Source organism: Orycteropus afer, unplaced genomic scaffold (assembly GCF_000298275.1).
Source record: "Orycteropus afer afer isolate SDZICR_OR568_19922 unplaced genomic scaffold, OryAfe1.0 scaffold00085, whole genome shotgun sequence".
Classification (NCBI taxonomy): Eukaryota; Metazoa; Chordata; class Mammalia; order Tubulidentata; family Orycteropodidae; genus Orycteropus; species Orycteropus afer.
The window spans coordinates 10127012-10145576 of NW_006921672.1; the positions used below are offsets into that span (position 1 = coordinate 10127012).

The window sequence follows — 18565 nt, forward strand, 5'->3', positions numbered from 1 at the left end:
TTTTCTCCTACAGCTTGTTCTGACCTTGAGGTCTACAGATCCTAGAGAAGTTCCCATCATAAGAGGCACTAAGAAATATAGATTCTGTGTCTTGACCTCTTCAGCGCCTACCTACTACCCACTCAGGACACTGGAACTTGCAACTCATCTCTATTTCCCCCACACAACTGCTTTTGCATTGTAACAAAGAATTTGCTCAAGCAGCAAAGCACCTGGGATTCCTGGCTGAAAATTCCTATTAGTATATTCTATCAAAAATCCACATTGATAGCCCATGCCAAATCTGTTTGCTCCCTCCTTATGTTAGATTCTAGTACAGACAGGCAATAACAAGTATGCAAAGTAGAAGGAAACAATATGAGAGGAAAAAACTTACAATTAAGACATTTCTAGCCACCAATTTAATTTTTCCAATGAATTGGAGAAAGGTTGCACTTACTCGGTTTTGATAGTGCAGAGTCAGGGCTGTTTGCAGACATGGGAAGGATAGGGTTGCCAGATTCAGCAAATAAAATATTTAAGAAAAAATACATGTAATGCTTGGCACATATACAAGAAAATTATTCATGTTTATCTGAAATTCAAATATAACTGGACAACTTGTATTTTACCTGACAACCTTAGGTAAGGAGGAGCTGGTTGAAAGCCTTGGCCAAATAAGACACAGCTGTTCCTTCTCACCTCCCAATTTAGCCTGTCACCATGACTGGCAATTCTCAGGGACAGATGTGTCTGGCTGCCATTGGAATACCAGCCTTTCTCTCCCTTTTGTAGCTGTTCTCAGGGACTACCATCCTCCCCCTCACAAGCCCAGCAAGCAGTACTCCAAGGTATCATAGTTGACTTCTTCTTGTCCTGGCCATTTCAGTGACATTCCACCATGATTGTAGCCGCTGCCAGCAAAGTGACTCAGACCTTCTCAAGCAAGACTTGGCAAGTCTGTTTCTGCTCCATTTCCCATTCCACCAGCCTATGCCCCAAATCTCCACCTGCCTCTCTACTGTCACCAGGAAAACCAGGCTAAGGACAATCTGGACACACACTAACTGACCAAGGGAGTCTCTCCATTTCCTGGCTGTCCCTCTATAGGGGCCTACAGCCCATGCTCAAGGGGACTTCAGGAGAGCTGAGCAATGATCATGGTCCTGGGCAGAGCCTCCTCCTGAGATTCTATGGCTCATGAGCACCCAGCTCTCCTACATGCTGTTTCTTGCATGATTCTGAACCCCATCAGGCCTCTAAAAACTAAGCCAGTTGCCGTGGAGTCAACTTGGACTCATGGAGACCTTGTGTGTGTCAGAGTAGAACTGTGCCCCACAGTTTTCATGACTGTGACTTTTGGAAGCAGGTCACCAGACCTTTCTTCCAAGGCAGTTAGGCCTTGAAACTCTCACTTTACCCAGCCCAGAATTCCCCCAGAAATCTTATCTCCCCCAAGATACTAAGATATTTTCTCTCCCTCTGTGGTAGAGTTTTGGCAATTGCTCAGGGCTTCAGGATTCTGATACAGGCCTATGTGGGCATGGTGGATGCCCAGAGGGCCACCCAATCATTATCCATACCTCTTCAGTCTTCTCACACCAAGCTCTGCCTTCCACGTTCCGAGGCCCTGCTCACTGACGGCCAGCTCCTCCTGCACAGCTTCACTTGCCGACAGCTCCCATCTGGAAGAGCCCAGGGCCTCCCTGCTCAAATCCATGTAGCTCCTAACTCCCCCCACCTAGCTTTTATGACCTGAAGAATTCCAAAGCTGTCATTTCTCTCCCTTATGTGCTTAGGTAGTCTGTGGTTTGTGGGAGATGCACAGCAAGGCTGTGAGAGAAGAGCTGGTCCCACAGGTACCTGATGGTACCCAGGTACCACTTAGCTGGACCATAAAGCAAATTTTCCAAACACCCTGTTTGATGGGATTCGGTGGTCTGTGTTTAGTGTGAAGTCAACCCAACTTCTTCTTATTAACAACAGCGCGTCTGCAAACCAGACTCTGGACTGCAGACAGTAATTACTGTGCTTGACACTGGGGGTTTTACTTTCAAACTGGTCTGAGATCCTCGGATGAAAGAAGCCACAAAGCTATTATGATTGGTCATAAAAATGGACCAGAAGAATGAATACCAGCTCTTTGCCACGTCCCCAAAAATACCCACCCCAACAAGTGCCTGTATGAGTCTCAGCAGCACCCACCCACCCACCTGACAACTCCCAGACCCTGCAGGAGAATGGAGAGTTTGGAGTGTATCCAGCTCTTTCAGAGCCCCCAGAGGAACTGGTCCAAAGAACGCAATCTACAAACCCAGTCCATTCCAGCCACCAGCAGCCCTAGGAACACCACTGCAAACGACGCAGCCCCTGAGATGCACTGGCCCAGGCAGAGAGGGAAGAGAGGCGGCAGCTGGTGTGGGAACAGCTGGAATGGCACATCCATGCACCCAATCACCCAATGACCCATATCCCCTCTGTGACACCTCTTCTTTCTCTTCCCCAGGGTTTTGCTGGGTGAGACAATGAGACTCCCCCTTGCAGAAAGGCCTGGCACCCTTATCTTACACTCTGGATTTTCTGTGGACCCTCAAAGCTGCCGCCCCAAAACAGAGGACAAACATTTCATGGAAGAAGATATACAGGTGGACAATAAGCACATGAAAAGATGCTCAACATCATTGTTGTTGTTGTTATGTGCCATCGAGTCGGACCCAACTCATAGTGACCCATCCACTGGTTTCCAAGGCAGTATCACTGTGGAAGTAGATTGCCCAACCTTCCTTCTGAGGAGTGGCTGGTGGGTTTGAACCACCAGCTTTCTAGTTAGCAGTCTAGTGCCTTAGGCACTATGCTACCAGAGCTCTCACTCAACATCATTCGTCACTCCAAAACCAAACTCACTGCTGTCAAATCGGATCTGACACATAAGGACCCCTCCTTGGGTTTCTGAGGCGGTATCACTACAGAAGTAGCCCAGTCTTCCTTTCAAGGAGCAGCTGGTGGGTTTGAACTGCCAGCCTTCTGGTTAGCAGTCAAATGCCTTAGGCACTACACCACCAGAGCTCCTTCATAAGTCACCAGGGAAATGCAAATCAAAACCACAATGAGATACTACTTACTGTATATGTGAAGATTGTTGAAATGTCAAATATTTTGTTACATATATATTTATGGCAATTTTAAAAAAGAAAATCAACACTACGAAATCAAATATAACACCTTCCCTAGTATGAGTAAAGCAAACCTAGTGATTATCAAAAAAAAAAAAAGAGAAAACCGCAATGAGATATCATTTCACCACCACTGTTCTTGTTGTTGTTGTTATGTGCCATCGAGCCAGACCCGACTCATAGAGACCTCTCCTTGGGTTGCAGAGGCAGTATCACTACAGAAGTAGATTGCCCCATCTTCCTTCCGAGGAGTGGCTGGTGGGTTTGAACCACCAGCCTTCTGTTTAGCAGTCAAGTGCCTTAGGCACTATACGCCACCACTAGATAGCTATTATTTTAGAGAGAAAAAAAGGTGGGGGGGGGGAGAAAAAGTATTGACAAGTCTGTGGAGAAATTAGAACTCTTTTCCATTACTAGTGAGAGTGCAAAATGGTGCAGCAACTGTGGAAGTTTGGCAGTTCCTCAAAAAGTTAAACATAGAATTACCACATGACCCAGAAAATCCACTCCTAGCTATGTATGCAAAAGACTTGCCAGCAGAAATGCAAACAGATACTTGTGCTCCAATGTTTCCACCTTTACACAATAGGGAAAGGTGGAAATGACCCAAGTGTCCATCAACAGATGAATAGATAAACTAAATGCGGTATATCCATACAATAGAATATTATCCAACCATAAAGAGAAATGAAGTTCTGATACATGCTCCAACATAGATCATCTGGAAAACATTATTCTGAGGGAAAAAAGTCAGACACAAAAGGATAAATATTGTATGATTCCACTTATATGAAATATCTAGAATAGACAAATGCATAGAGACCTATGTTTATTATTAATCAGCAAAAGTTGGTAAGTGTGGTAGTTAAGTTTGTGTGTCAACTTAGTTGGGCCTGGTTGAGTGGCTGGGCAGCTGAATGCAGTTATTCCCCATGATGAGATTAGTAATTAGCTCCATGGTGGAATCTATTGGAGCAGCTGAGTAGCTACTTTGGGTATGTGGTCTGCTTCCCATATATAAGAAACAGCTTTGAGAATGGTCTCTAGCTTATGGCATGCTTGAACCCTGCATGTAGCTGAGTCATTGTTCAGCAGCCTGCCATGCTCTGCCAATCCTGGGACTTTCAATGGACTTGAATGAATGACCTGCCATGTGGTTTGGTTGCATCAGGACTGTGCCATTTTATTTGTTGACCTTGGCTTATTAGCCTTGTTAGCCTCAGCAGCCAATAGCTGTCTGAGTGAAGAGAAGCCTCTACCTTCAGTGGCCCCGGAGCAAGAGGCAGAGCTGAAGCCCAAGGTTGAGGGGCTTTCACTCAGCCCCTAGAGCCTGGCACTTTGAACTTGGACTTCTAGCCTCCCAAACTGCAAGAGAATAGACTCCTGTTTGTTTAAGCCATCCCATTTGTCGTATTTCTGTTAGAGCAGTACTAGGTAACCAGAAAGAACAGCAGGAAGGGGAAGAAAGAGTTTTGGATTAAGGGGCACTGAGCTAAGGATGATGAGAAAAATTGCAAATGGATAGTGATAATAGTTGCACAATATGGTGAATGTAATAATGTCACTAAATGAAAAGGGTTGAACCGGCAAATGTTTGTTTATATAAATATATAAATATATAAATAAATATATATATATATACACACACACATATATCTCCCCAATAAAAAAAAAAAACAGAAAAATATCATGTATCTTAAAATTATCTTATTTGAAACAAGTATTGTTATATCCCTCACTAAATATCCTCAATTAAAAATATCTTAATATTATCTAATATATAAGGATTTACAATGTGCCAGGTATTGTGTAAAAAAAGAAAAATAAAAAACAGAGAGTCAGCAGGCACCAAATGGGTCCAGGGGCCAGAACTCTGCGGGCCAGAGTGCTCAGGTGCACAGCACACACAACACAGGGATTGGACAGGACCCTGTGTTGAGCCTAGGCCTGGGAGGCACCAAGACTGGGACCCCACCCCCTTCCCTCTGTCCTGGTGACCAGAAAGGCACTGACCTGCTTTCTGGTGTGAGTCTGCCCCCTGCAGGGCCTGAGCCAGACACACAACCCCAGCAGAAGGGCAGAAGTGCACTGGCCCATCTGTCCAGGGTGGAGTCTGGGGAGAGGGAGGCACCCTTTGCACAAGGTGAGAAGGAGAAAGGCTGAAGCAAGCTGGAGTCAACCAAGGAGCACTGCATTGATCCACCTTTCTGGGACACCTGCTGTGTGCCAGGTTATTCCCTCAAAGCTCCACCTAGCGAGAAGCATTGGGACACCATGGGAATATTCCACGGTTGATTACTCTGTCTCCTGAACATTGAGGCCTGAGAGAGAGCCTCATTTCTCTGCCAGATTCCCAAAGCTGAATGCTTGACCCTTGACAAAGGACCAGGCAGTGTTGGAAATCACATGGGAACCCTGAATCCCAGCTCTCACACTAGGTATATCACTTATTCAGTCTGTGCCTCCGTGTTTTTATCTGTAAAATGGGCACAATGGTGCCAACTCGTGGGATTGCTGTGAAAATGAAATAAGGGATGAAAAGGCACTTTGTAGACTGTAAAACACTAAACACATTATTATTTTCCCTATTATTATCCCCTTTATTTTGGTATCTCTGGTATTAACATGCATTCATCCCACAAACAATCACTGACGTAGAGATTAGTCAGACAGGCATCCACAGGTCAAGGCTGGTTCTCATAGCAGAAGCTCTAGGAAGCTGTGATGTGAGCCTAGGGCGGGACTGGGGACCTAGGTCAATCTCACTTCCTCTGGGTGGGGCAGTATTTACCCACCAGGCCTTATAAATCTGCCCTGTCTCTAATGGCTGCCCCATTCAGATGACTAAGGGGATAAAACCGAGTCCTGGATGCAAAGGCAGACTCCCCACCCCTTGCCTCTCCATCCCCCAGATCAGAGTACTGAAGCAACCACCAAGAATTATGTTGACTTTGACTTTTTTGACAGCCCCCTCAGCTTCCCAAGACTCCAGGTGGGCCACAAAGTATTTGGATGTGGACCAGCTTCTCAGTCTCCTTCCTGAAGTCTGATGAGAGGCTTCTAGACCAGAGTCTCCCACTGCTCCACCTGAACAACTAACCTCAAGCCCCACTGAGCTCACCAACACCAGCCTAGAAAATAAGGAGGCTAGGTCTCAGTAAGAGGGCTGTCCCACATCCAGCAAGGTCCAGGTCTGGTCTGCAGAGTGACTTGAATCAGCCATGAGTAGCTCAGCTTTGAAGACCCTTCTCTGACCTAGCCCCTTCCTCAGTCCCTTCTCCTTGGGCCCTCAGCACCATGTACTTACTTACCCCTCTCATTTCCCATAACAAGCTACATTCATTCATTCATTCACTCCTCCATTCAATTCATCTATTGAGCTCCTATAATATTCTGAGTACGAAGATGACTAAGAAACGATCCCTGAGGTAGCTCACAGGTTAGAAAAGAAAACTGGAAAGATAATAACAAATCCTTTATTTATTGATCAACTACTATGTTCCAGGGACTGTTCTATACACTTGATTTATAATAACCTTATAAAGTAGGTAGTTCTTAGCAGATGAAGAAAGTGAGAAAGGTAAAGTGACGTTGCCCAGGGTTGCATAGCAACAAAGTGGCAGAGCCAGAATGCAAGCCAGAGCAATCTGGCTGCAGAGTGTGTGCCCTTAGCAGCATGCTGCCTGGTAGCTGCTGGGATGGCCACCATCACAGGGTTCTTGGGGACAGATTTAGGATGCTGGGAGTATTGGGGGAAGATCAGAGAAGATCCAGTGCAAAAGGCAAAACCTAAGCCGAGTCTTGAAGATTGTAATCATTAATGTTGTGGGTATCTACCTCTTCTTTCATCCACAAACTTCATGAAAACAGAGATTATCTTTTATTTTTTATGACATTTTTTTTTATTGTGGTCAAATGTACTGAACATAAAATTTGCTATTTTAACCACTTTTAAGTGTGCAATTCAATGGCATTAGTTACACTCAGAGTGTTATGCAATCATCACTACTGTCTATTTTCAATACTCTTTCATCACCCCAAACAGAAACACTGTGCCCTTTAAATAATCACCCTATCTCACTCCCCAACTTCAGTCTACTTTCCATCTCTATCAATGTGCTTATTCTGGATATTTCGTATAAGTGGAATCATACAATATGTGTCCATTGGTGACACATAGCACAGTTCACTCAGCATAATGCAGTAGCATGTATCAGCACTTCATTCCTTTTTATGGCTGAATAATATTCCATTGCATGGATATACCACATTTTGTTAATTGATTCATCAGTTGATGGGCACTTGGGTTGTTTCCACCTTTTGGCTATTGTAAATGGTGATGCTATGAACATTGGAGTACAAGTATTTGTTTGAGTCTCTATTTTCAATTCTTTGGGGTCTATACCTTTTATTTGTTTCTTTCCCTCCAAGATCCAACATAGTTCCTAGCATACAGTTGTTGTTGTTGTTATGTGTCGTCAAGTCAGATCCAACTCATAGTGACCCCTCCTTGGGTTTCTGAGGTAGTATCACTACAGAAGTAGATTGCCCAACCTTCCTTTCGAGGAGTGGCTGGTGGATTTGAACCACTAGCCTTCTGGTTAGCAGTCAAGTGCCTGAGACATTACTCTACCAGAGCTCTTATAAGCATTCAGTAAAATATTGCGGTCTAAATAGATCAACTGAAAAGGTAAAAAAAGTTTTGGACTTGGGGACCATGTCCTGTTTGCCTTTGACTCATTATCTTGTAGCACAGTGCTGGCCATGAAAAATTGACCTGAACCCCACCGCATTCTGTACCGGTAGATGGGCAGGGCCTAGGGTGGACAATCTAGAATGAGTTGAGGGCAGACATCCTTCTTCTGGCTTAGAAGCTGGGTCCATCGTGTCTGAAAAACCCCTATGGAAGCAAGCCAACTGCCAAGAGCCCACAGCCAACTTAGGTGGAAGAAGAGAAGGAAGATAATGAAGAAGAAAATAAATGAAGCAGGAGGGCTGGAGAGGAGAAGAAGAAATGAGGAAGGGGGACAGAAAAAGAGGACAGATGGCTTTTAGGCCTACACTTTGGCCCTATGACAAAAATTAAATGACATCTAAGAGGAATTTCCCCAGTCTAAGAGGAAACCTCTTCATGTAAACATTTACTGAGTTCCTCCTACATACCAGCAATATGTAGATCCTCAAGGATAATAAAGATAAAGAAGACATAGCCCTTCTTGGTCAACTTTGGGGCCGTGAGCATGGATGTGTGAACACCTAAGAGTGCCCACACTCATTGGACACCGTGGTGGACCTCTGTGCAGAGCTCAGGGGCCACACAAGGGAGTGGAGATCGCAGCAAGCTTCCTTGATGTGCAAATATTTGAGCTCAATTTTGAACAAGTTAATAAATCTGAGTCTCCAATAAAACCATAATGGGAATGGGAAGAGAAAGAGGAGGAGGAAGTTTGGTTCAGGCTGAGGACATACTTTGAACAAGGGTCCTGAGGTGTCCAAACCAGCAAGAGATATTTAAAGTGGCAGGACCTTGGGGTGGCCAGTGGGAAGCTACTGAGGGAGATTTTGGAGAAAGTTTGAGGTTTCAGGCAATCTCCCTGCCTGGAGTGCAGAGAACGGAGGAAGAGGAAGCTGAAACTGGAGATGAGTAGCCTATAGTCACACACCCAGAAAGTTACAAACAGGGGGTAGGGAGGATATTATAGATAAAACAAACTCCACAGGAAGAACTTGTGAAGAGAGGAGGGAGACAGAGGAGTCCAAGATGACTCCTGGGCTCCTGAATCCGGTTCCAAAGGTCTCTGAGGAGGGGACAGAAAGAAGCAGGTTTGGGAGAAGGTTGAGGTGGTGAAGTCCTGTGCACAAGTGGCATGTGTGTGAGTCTGAAGTGAGAAGAGGCCTTGGCTGGAGGTCTAGGTTTGAGAGGCGTCAGAACATATTGGTCATGCCAGACATGTCCGAGACAGCCCAAGGAGAGGGTAAAGAGAAAAAAAGAGGAGACCACCTATGCCGGGACCCAAGGGAACAAGTCACTGGGAAAGGAGTGAGCAGAGCAAGAGGCGGTGCCAAATCTGAGTGAGACATCCAGAGAGGTGAGGAGAGAACAGGCAAGCAGACAGAATGGGAAGGAGAAGGGTCTGTTCAGGCCAAGGCAAGGGCCCCAAGGCTTCCACCCATGCAGTTTGGAAAGGCAGAACCTTGAGATGGGAAGCAAGACTGGGTGTCATGGACCAAAATGGAGCCCATTTGCCTGAAAGGAAACACTCTCTGCAGGAAGCAGGGAGTAGCAAGTTAGGACTGGGTCATTGTCTTGGTACTCGTAAGTCAAGCCTCCTTCTTCCCAAATCATCCCTTAACCAGCCACTCACAGCCTGCCCCAGAATTCCCTGCATCTCTTTCCCACTCTAGTCCTATCACTTGACTCCACCACAACCCCTTGTTTCCTTGATTGTTGGCCGTACTATAGAGTGTTGACCTGGTTCACCCAGCCCTGCATGTATCTTGTTAATAACATTGGTCCATGTTTGCTGGGCACCATTGTCTCTGGGTTACTGTGTCCTGCATGTGTTTGTCATTGTTGAATGTGTGCACTGGTGGTTGGCTCACAGGCCTTGTGTCCTTCTTAGATGACTCTGAGCCAGCTCTTTATCTCATTACCTGATCAGCTCATGCCCACACACCCTCCAGCCCTAAATCAGGGCCCTGTCAGATATCACCCTCAGAAACCAGGCCAGAATCAAAAATATATTTGCAAAAGACAAGAAAGTTTATTGACAGAACTTTTCATTTCATAGAGAAGCTGAGAAACCAAAGAGTAGTCAGGGGAGAGAGCAGAAGAAGCCTTCTGGGAGAGAGGAGTGCTGAGGGACCCTCAGAAGAGTAGGAGGTCCTGAGAGTGGGGTATGGAGCTTCCCATCCTGCAGTCCCTCCTCTCGCCTATAAGGAGCCATCCACATGCTTCTCCTCTGGTTACTGAAGACAAAGGGGGGGGGGGGCGGAGATGCTAGGCAGATTTAGGCCCTGCGGTTGTCAGGAGTGCCACGACCAGCGGTGGTAGAGGTGGTGGAGGTGGTGCCAGCGTTTCCTGGAAAATGAAAGAAGTGACAGAGATGCTCAGGCTAGAGAAGAATCCCCTCAGGCCTGGTCAGAGCCCCCCAGAGGACTCACAAACTCCTGATTAGCCAAGTGGTGTGTATTTTATTGTCCCCAAAAGTGGCTCCTCCAAGACAGCCCAATAGCTCTTTGGAGCAGAGAGGTTATTTTGAAATGAAAGGAGAAGAGCAAATGAGTCATCCCACCCCAACCCCCTCTTTCCCTACAAGCTGGGATCCAGCCCAGGGCAGTGAACAGAGCCTGATCCCACCTCCTCATAGGGCCCTTCCTTACCTCCTCCAGAGGTGAAGCCAGTGATCCTAGGAGAGAAGAGACGGGTAGCAATGAGAAGGTAACCAAGGGCAGATGTTAACCTGCCCTCCTCATGGGGATTTATATCATCAGTTGGAACCCCTGTTTGGGCTTTTCCACCCAGCTGTGCCCCCAACCCAGAAGTAGCAGCATCGAGTGCCTCCCAGCTCGATTGACCTGTTTGTCTGTCAAAGAAGCCTCAGGAGGAGATGTTATTGGTCCTAGTGCATTCAGGACATTTTCCAGAAGCTTTGTCCTATCCCTGGTTTGCTCACTGTCCCCTCCCTAGGTACCCTGAGCCCATAGGATGCCTCAGTACCTGCAATTGACTATGCTGAACACAAGCTAATGCTTTCCCAATATTGGATATCCACTCTATAGTCCCTCTTCTTTCCATCCAATTCAGAGACATGGATTAGAAAGCTTAAAGGTTTCTAATCCATGCTGCAGCTTGCTCAGGAAACGCCACCAGAGTCTAACTCAAGAGACCAGGGGTTCTGGTCCTGGATCGTCTTCCAGGCTGCTTAAGCTCAGATAGGTCTCTTCCTTGTCTGAGCCTCATCCTGACCTCTGTGATAGGAAAGTCTGATCCCTAAGACTCCCTTGCTCCAACACTCAGGGTCCAGCCATTACTTTCCCGAGAGGCTGCAAGGACCTACTTGGCGTCTTGGCCCTCAAGCAGGCTGCGATAGGTGGCGATCTCCTGCTCCAGCCGCGTCTTGATGTCCAGCAGTGTCTTGTACTCCTGGTTCTGGCACTCCATCTCACTACGGAGATCGCTCAGCTGCTGCTCGATGCTGCTGATGAGGCCCTGGATCTGCTGCAGCTGCAGGGCGTAGCGGCACTCCGTCTCCGCCACCGTGCTCTCCAGCCCGGCTTTCTGGTGGGGCAATGGAGAAGAAGTCACTAGAGGAGCCAGGCAAGAAGAAGGCTTAGAGAGGATGGCCACAGACAGGGAGATGTAGAAGTACCATGCTAAGCTGGGATTGCAGCTCGATCTCCAGGCCTTGGAGTGTGCGCCTGAGCTCCGTGATCTCTGTCTTGCTGGTCTGGATCATGGCAGTGCTGGAAGTCACCTCCTTGTTCAGCTCTGCACTCTGAAATTTAGGCAGGAGAAGATGATGGAGGAGACCAGATATAGGGCCCTAATCAAGAGGTGGCGTTCACCTGGTCCCATCTGGCTATGGGGGTGAGGGCAGGGGTACCTTGCTATGGAACCATTCCTCCGCATCCCGGCGGTTCTTCTCTGCCATGGCCTCATACTGCTCCCTCATCTCAGCCAACACACGTGTCAGGTCAATGCCCGGAGTGGCATCCATCTCCACGTTGACCTGGCCTACTACCTGGTTGCTGAACTCCTTCATCTCCTGTAGGAGTGGGACAGAAAGATGTGTGAAACTCCCCATCTTTCCTCCCCTTGGTTCTAAATACTGTGGAAGCACCTGGAAAGTTCCTCCTGTCCCCAGAGTGGAGGCTATGTTGGGATGCCTCAGAAGGCTCCCCTTTCTTTCTGGAGTTGATTCAACCCTCTCACCTCCTCATGGTTCTTCTTCATGTAGGCCAGCTCCTCATTCAGACTCTCGATCTGCATCTCCAGGTCGGTCTTGGCCAGGGTCAGCTCATCCAGCACCCTGCGCAGGCCATTGATGTCAGCTTCCACACTCTGGCGCAGGGCCAGCTCATTCTCATACCTGAAATATTTTTTAAGAAAATTTGAAAAAGAGACACATCAATGATATTCAGCATTACCCCATCGCTGCACTGGATTCTGCTATTTCTCTATGAATTTTGCTCCTGGAATATCCTAAATTCATTTCTTAGATGAGCTTTTGTCTAAAATAAGGGACTTCTGGGGAAAAAACAAACAAGAGAAACAAACTCACTTGAGCCTGAAGTCATCTGCAGCCAGCCTGGCATTGTCGATCTCCAGGAGGACCTGGTTGTTGTCAATGGTTGCTGCTGTGATCTGAAAATACAGAAAAAAGTCACCTCCAGAGAGTCCATGAGCTTGAGGAGAACTGGGGAAATATGAAGGGGCTGGTTTTGGTCTCTTAACTGGCTATATGAGCTGGGACAAGGCACTTCCCTCTGGACCTCAGTTCTCCTCTGGAAAGTGAAAAAAGGATCCAGGTACCCCAAGGGTGTGCACTTCAGGAACCCCACTGAGATCATCTTTACATTAGTTTTTACATCTTTACATTAGTTACATCTCCAAAGCTTCAGAATAGCAACCCATCCAGGCCACTGTCTTGAGAACCTTCTCAACAGAGTAATCAAAAGGGGCTTAGCTGAATTCCACTTATTTGATAACTGAAGTTGGTCTCCCAGCTCAGCATGGGGGATATTCAACTGATTTTCCTCTCCATTTCTAAGCTTTTATGTGCAAAGCACTTAAAACCCATCCCACCCGGCTGGGGCTCAGCCCAGGCCATTGGATATCCATTCCAACAAGCTGGTAGCACAGCTGATGGGCAGGCCATGACCAAGAGAATCTAAACTGAGCACCATCTAAGCCATTACCTGCCCCCTTTGTCCCCACCTTGGTTGTCACCAACTGAGAATAACAGCTTAAATGGGATTTCTACAGAATAAAGTTATTCTTAGACCAATAAATGAACATGTATGCCTTTCTCTGTAGACATCCTTAGTGGCTTTTTAAATTGTCATGGTTTCCGAATAACTCACTGGGTTAGGATTCAAGAGATGGAGTCACTAATTAATTACATAACTGTTTGGAAAGCAGTAAAAATTTTGACATGAGTAATAATAACAATAAAAACAAGCAATGTGAAAAATGTATATGAAGTGCTGTGGATGAGGAAGCCCATCAGGAGTAGAGACATTGGGTAGTAAAAGACTAGAATTTTCCCCTGAAAGAGGGTGAGAATTCCATCTACACAGCCTCATCTGGTCCCTTGGAATACTGCATTTCCTGCCTTCACAGTCTGCCCTGCACCGGGCACCCTCCTCAGCACATCAGGACTCACCTTGTTCCGGAGGTCCTCAATGGTCTTATAGTAGTTGCTGTAGTCACGCTCCGGGCTGGATGGGCTCTGCTTCAGGTGCCAGTCTCGGATCTTCACCTCCAGGTCAGTGTTGGCCTCCTCCAGGGCATGCACCTTCTCCAGGTAGGAGGCCAGGCGGTCGTTGAGGTTCTGCATGGTAATCTTCTCATTGCCAGAGAGGAGGCCACCATCACCATCACCAAAGCTACCACCAAAGCCACCTCCAAAGCCACCTCCAAAGCCACTTCCTATGCCACCTCCAAAGCCACTACCAGACCCTCCACCAAAGCCACAGCTCATGCCACCCCCATAGCCCCCAGCTGATCCCCCAGAGACAAAACGAGTTGAGCAGGTGGAGACACTGCGGCCTCCTCCCAGCTGGCAAGAGCCACCCCCAAAACCACCTCCATAGCTGGCAGAGGAGCTCTGTAGGCGACAGCTCATGGTGAGAACAAGGTGGCAGGCAGGTGCAGACAGGAGCTTGACTGGACCTAGGCTGAGGACGGTGGCTCTTCCCCAGAATGAACGCTTTTTATACACCCTCCACAGGGGTTGGACAACCTCCTCATCTTCTCCCCTCCCCTCCCCACCCTCAATTTTGATGCCAACTGCACTTCTGATTCCCACAAGCCCAGCCACCTCTGCTTTCCAGGGTGGGTTGTGCCTTTTGGGGGTGGCTTTTTTTTTAATCCTTAACAAAAGGGATGATTCAGAGGGAACCGTGTTCTGCTTGAGACTACCCTTTTGACAATTGAATTATATTTCACCTCTCCACTTAGAGTTCATACTTCCACAGGCTCTCAGCCCCACCCAATGTAAGAATGAAGACCGAGCTACTGAGGTCTGCCAAGGAGTCTCACGGAGCAAGGGGTGACCACCCTGTGGAGAGTCCCCCTGTGCTTGGTGAGATCACTGCAGCCCTTAGCCTCCCTTCTACCAGTTCCCAAAACTTCTGACCAAAATATTCTGCATCTTTCTTAGTATTGCATTAACTCTATTCTCCCAAAACTCTGATAAAAACTTTGCTCAGTGCTATAGAATCAACTGCCTTGGAGACGTTTCAATTGATAAAAACACAGCTCCAAGACCATAAGAAAAAGTCACAGTGGCCAGGGACCTTAGAGGCCATCTGACACAGCTGGGGAAACTGAGCCACAGAAAGGGGAAGCAACACTGCATATTGTAATAATATCTCATATTCTCAGAGTCCTTACCATGTGCAGACAGTAAGCTGTCTCATTTAATTTTTGCAATAACCCAATGAGGTAAATTCTATTATTCTTCCCATTTACACTTAAGGAAGCCAAGCTTTGGGACAGAGTCAAGTCTGACTTTTATCTGACACTAAGGCTCATATATTCAGGTATATTTTTCATAATGGTAAGTGTCCACTTTGATGCATTTTCACCTATATATGAAGTTTTAACCATGTGTTCACCTGTATAACCATCACCTAGAACATTTCTGGAACTTTAGAAAGTTCTCTGTGCCCTTTCGCAGTCAATGAGGCACATCCCCACAGAGGTAACCACTATCCTGATTTCTGTCACCATAGATTTCTGAGAAGTCTGATCTGGGAGTGATTTTGCTCCCCAGGGGACATTTGGCAACTTGTGGAGATATTTTGGTTGTCACAAATGGTGGCCTGCGGGGGAGGTATGGGTGTCTAGAAGGTAGAGACCAGGGATACTGCTAAACATCCTACAATGTACAGGACAGGCCCCCCAGAACAAAGAATTATCCAGCCAAAAGCCCAGTAGTGTTGAGACTGAGAAGCCCTGAATTCATTTATGACCCATGGATTTAATCACTCCATTAGACTAACTGCCTGAGAGGCACAGCCAGGTCCAGAGGAAGGTTGCTATACTTGAACAGTGCCCTTTCTAGCACCCCAATCACATGTCAGCTGTAACACAGCTTGTGAATGTTTGACCCAAGAGGCTGTGAGGGCTTGGGGTCAGGGCCCTGCTGAGGAGCTTGGGGTGCAGCTGAGAAACCCTCAGAGGCTGTCAGGGACCCTGGCCATGGAAGGTCTCACCGTGTGAGGCTGGAAGAAAAACACTGAAGGTGACCTCTCAGAGCCCAGGAGAGAAAGAGAAGTTTCCAGGGCTGACAGTGGAGGTCCCTGCACGCAGCTTCCAGCCTCAACTCACCAAAAGGACCAGAAGGTGGCCTTTTGGGAGTGTCCATCTGGCCCGGGCAGCCCATGAGGGTCTTGATGCTACAGCCAGGGCCTGAACTAGGGTGGCATAGGCTTGAGGTTATCCTGGAAATTTCTTCACTGATTCAGCAGAAAATAGAGAGCTGAGTCAAGGATTCTTATCTTTTGCCTACAGCAGGTAGGGGAGCGGGCCTGGGTTCACCTACTGGATGTCAGCACCAGGGAGAGGGCCCGGGTGTACTTCTGTGGGGTGCTTACAGACGAGGAACTCATTGGGGTTGACCCCTGCCCCTGCCCAGCCCTCTGGCCCAAGCTGATGGCTCAGCTCTCTCTCTAAAAAGGCATGATTCAGCCCAAAGCAGAGGTTCGCCCTCTCAGTGGAGGATCAAAACTGACAGGAGGTGATTAAGGGAACCTGCCAGGCCTGGGTGACAGTGCCCCAATCCTCCTGGGGCTGATTAGCAGGTACGGGCCAACGCCTCTTCAAGTAACAATGCCGCAGATCCTCCAAAGCCCCAGTAGAACAAACACAGGTGGCTGGGACATGCCTCTTCTCCAAGGGCCAAGGCCCAGCCCTTCCCTCCTGCGTAGGACTTGTGGTGCATTGACACAGGAATGCCTCCCCCTGACCCATGGTGAACACAAGGCCTGCTGGGCTGGGGACACACAGCCACGCTCGGGGAAGAAGTTCAGCAGAGACTTATCCCAGGGACCCAGTGGTAGCACACAGATGCTGGGCCTGAGGCACAGCTAACACGTCTAAAGGTTGCTGGCAGAATTACACCAAGTTCAGGCCCCTTCCCAGTAACATTTCAAAGGAAAGAGCAAGAATCCTGCATTTGTGAGAGGCCCCGGTAAGCAAGGCGCATGCTTAGCAGGTCATCATGGAGTCTCATGACAATGGAGGTGGGTTTTTATTAGCCCCAGGAGCTCTGGTGGGAGCTCTGGTGTAGTGCCTAAGGCATTTGACCAGAAGGTTGGTAGTTCAAATCCACCAGCCACTCCTTGGAAGGAAGGTTGGACAATCTACTTTCACAGTGATATCATCTCAGAAACCCAAGGAGGAGCCACTATGAGTTGGATTCGACTCGGTGGCAATAAGTTTGGTTTTTGGGGGGGATTAAGGAGCTCTGATGGTGTAGTCTCTAAAGTATGTGACTGCTAACCAGAAGAGTGGTGGTTCAAACCTACCAGCCACGCCTCGGATGGAAGACTGGGCAATATACTTCCGTAAGATACTGCCTCAGAAACCCAAGGAGGAATCACTATGAATCAGATTCAACTCGACAGCATTGAGTTTTTTATTGAGTGAAGGAGCTCTGGTGGCATAGTGGATAAGGCATTTGGCTGCTAACCAGAAGGTCAGCGGTTCAAACTCACCAGCTGCTCTGCAGAAGGAAGATGGGGCAATTTAATTCTGCAAAGATTTACAGCCTTAGAAACCCAATGGGGGTCACTATGAGTCAGAATCAACTTGACAGCAGTGAGTTTGATTTTTTGTGGTTTACAGATGGGGCAGCTGACGCTCAGGAAGGGGAAGTCACTGGCCCGGGTCATCATGAAGTCAAGGTTTAAACCTGAGCCTCTGGTTCTTTCTACCCACTGCAGTCAAGTCAATTCTGACTCATGGCAACCCTGAAGGACAGAGTAGAACTGCCCTATAGGATTCCCAAGGCTATAAATCTTTACAGAAGCAGACTGCCACATCTTTCTTTATTAAACATGTATAGCACTGTGTCAAGCACTCTACATGCATGATTTCATTTGATCTTCAAAACAATTCTATGTTTATCATACCCCTTTCTCAGATGAGTAAACTGAGGCCGAGAGAGGTTAAGTAGCTGAGGCCCAAACTCAATATCTCAAAGATATCAGAGCCAACATTCAAATCTTTGGCTCTAGGACCTGCATCTTTAACTACTGCCTATAAACCCTTTCAGGCCAGCGCTCATGCTGTCCCCATCAGTAAGGTGCCCTCTGTTGCCCTCTTCATTCTCAGGCCTCCCTATCCCATCGCCAACCCAGACAGTGGATGGACCTGTTTCTCATTATGGCTAGGCCTGGGCAGCTGATTACCTATCTGCTAGCTGTCCCTGTTGTTAGCCCAAAGCTCAGTAGTACTGAATGTCAGAGAAAGAATTGTTACAGGAACTTTTTAATCCAAGTCCCTCATTCCACACCTGGCAAAACTGAAAGGCTCAGGCAGAGGCCTAGGGCAGTGGGAAACAAGGAGAAACATATGATAGTGGAAAAGTCTGGGACAAGCTTCCAGCTCTACCACCAACTTATTGTGGGCCCCACTTTCTCCAGCCTTATGCTGAAATGATTGCAAAATTTCCTTCAGCAGGGCCTTTCTAAGTGCCTCACTCTCAAAGATTTGTCCGAGGTCACCAGATTGTTCATCTGCATAGCTGAGGTTTAAACCCTGTCCCCAGGTCCTAACCCAGAGTTCCTTGCACCAGTTTCCTCCCTCCCTCTCTGAACAGCAAGGAACCCAGACTCCCTAGACAACTCCCCAGGCTGTCGACCAGGCCCTCTGGGCAGCCCCAAGATGCCTGCTTGACACAGCACAATTCCAAAGCTTTGCCAGTGTAGCCTGAATCCCACAGGCATTTCCACAGTACCTGACTCTCTAAAATCCCGTCTATACCATCCAGGCTTCCTAGAAACCCAGTGGGGTCACAAAGGCTTTGGATGAGGTAGACCTGAATATCAGATTTGCCACCTATGTGGCATAGTGCCTAAGGCATTTGACTGCTAAACAGAAGGCTGGTGGTTCAAATCCACCACCCACTCCTCAGAAGGAAGATTGGGCAATATACTGCCTCAGAAACCCAAGGAGGGGT

At 47.5% G+C, this 18565-nt stretch overlaps 1 protein-coding gene across 1 annotated transcript; it reads right to left on the minus strand.

Moving 5' to 3' along the window:
- Positions 1 to 11208: 11208 nt before the first annotated feature.
- On the minus strand, positions 11209 to 14002 carry KRT13 (keratin 13). Its single transcript, XM_042781089.1, has 6 exons — positions 13541 to 14002; positions 12437 to 12519; positions 12088 to 12244; positions 11759 to 11920; positions 11525 to 11650; positions 11209 to 11433 (listed from the first exon to the last, which is right to left on the minus strand). Exons 1-6 carry the CDS (start codon positions 14000 to 14002, stop codon positions 11209 to 11211), a joined length of 1215 nt encoding a protein of 404 aa, XP_042637023.1.
- Between the last annotated feature and the right edge of the window lie 4563 nt (positions 14003 to 18565).

Coding starts and splice junctions, on each gene's coding strand:
- KRT13 (XM_042781089.1), bottom strand. CDS start 14,002: ATGAGCTGTCGCCTACAGAGCTCCTCTGCCAGCTATGGAGGTGGTTTT. Junction 11,921..12,087: donor TGAAGAAGAACCATGAGGAG/GTGAGAGGGTTG, acceptor CCACTCCTACAG/GAGATGAAGGAGTTCAGCAA. Junction 11,651..11,758: donor AGGAATGGTTCCATAGCAAG/GTACCCCTGCCC, acceptor CCTAAATTTCAG/AGTGCAGAGCTGAACAAGGA.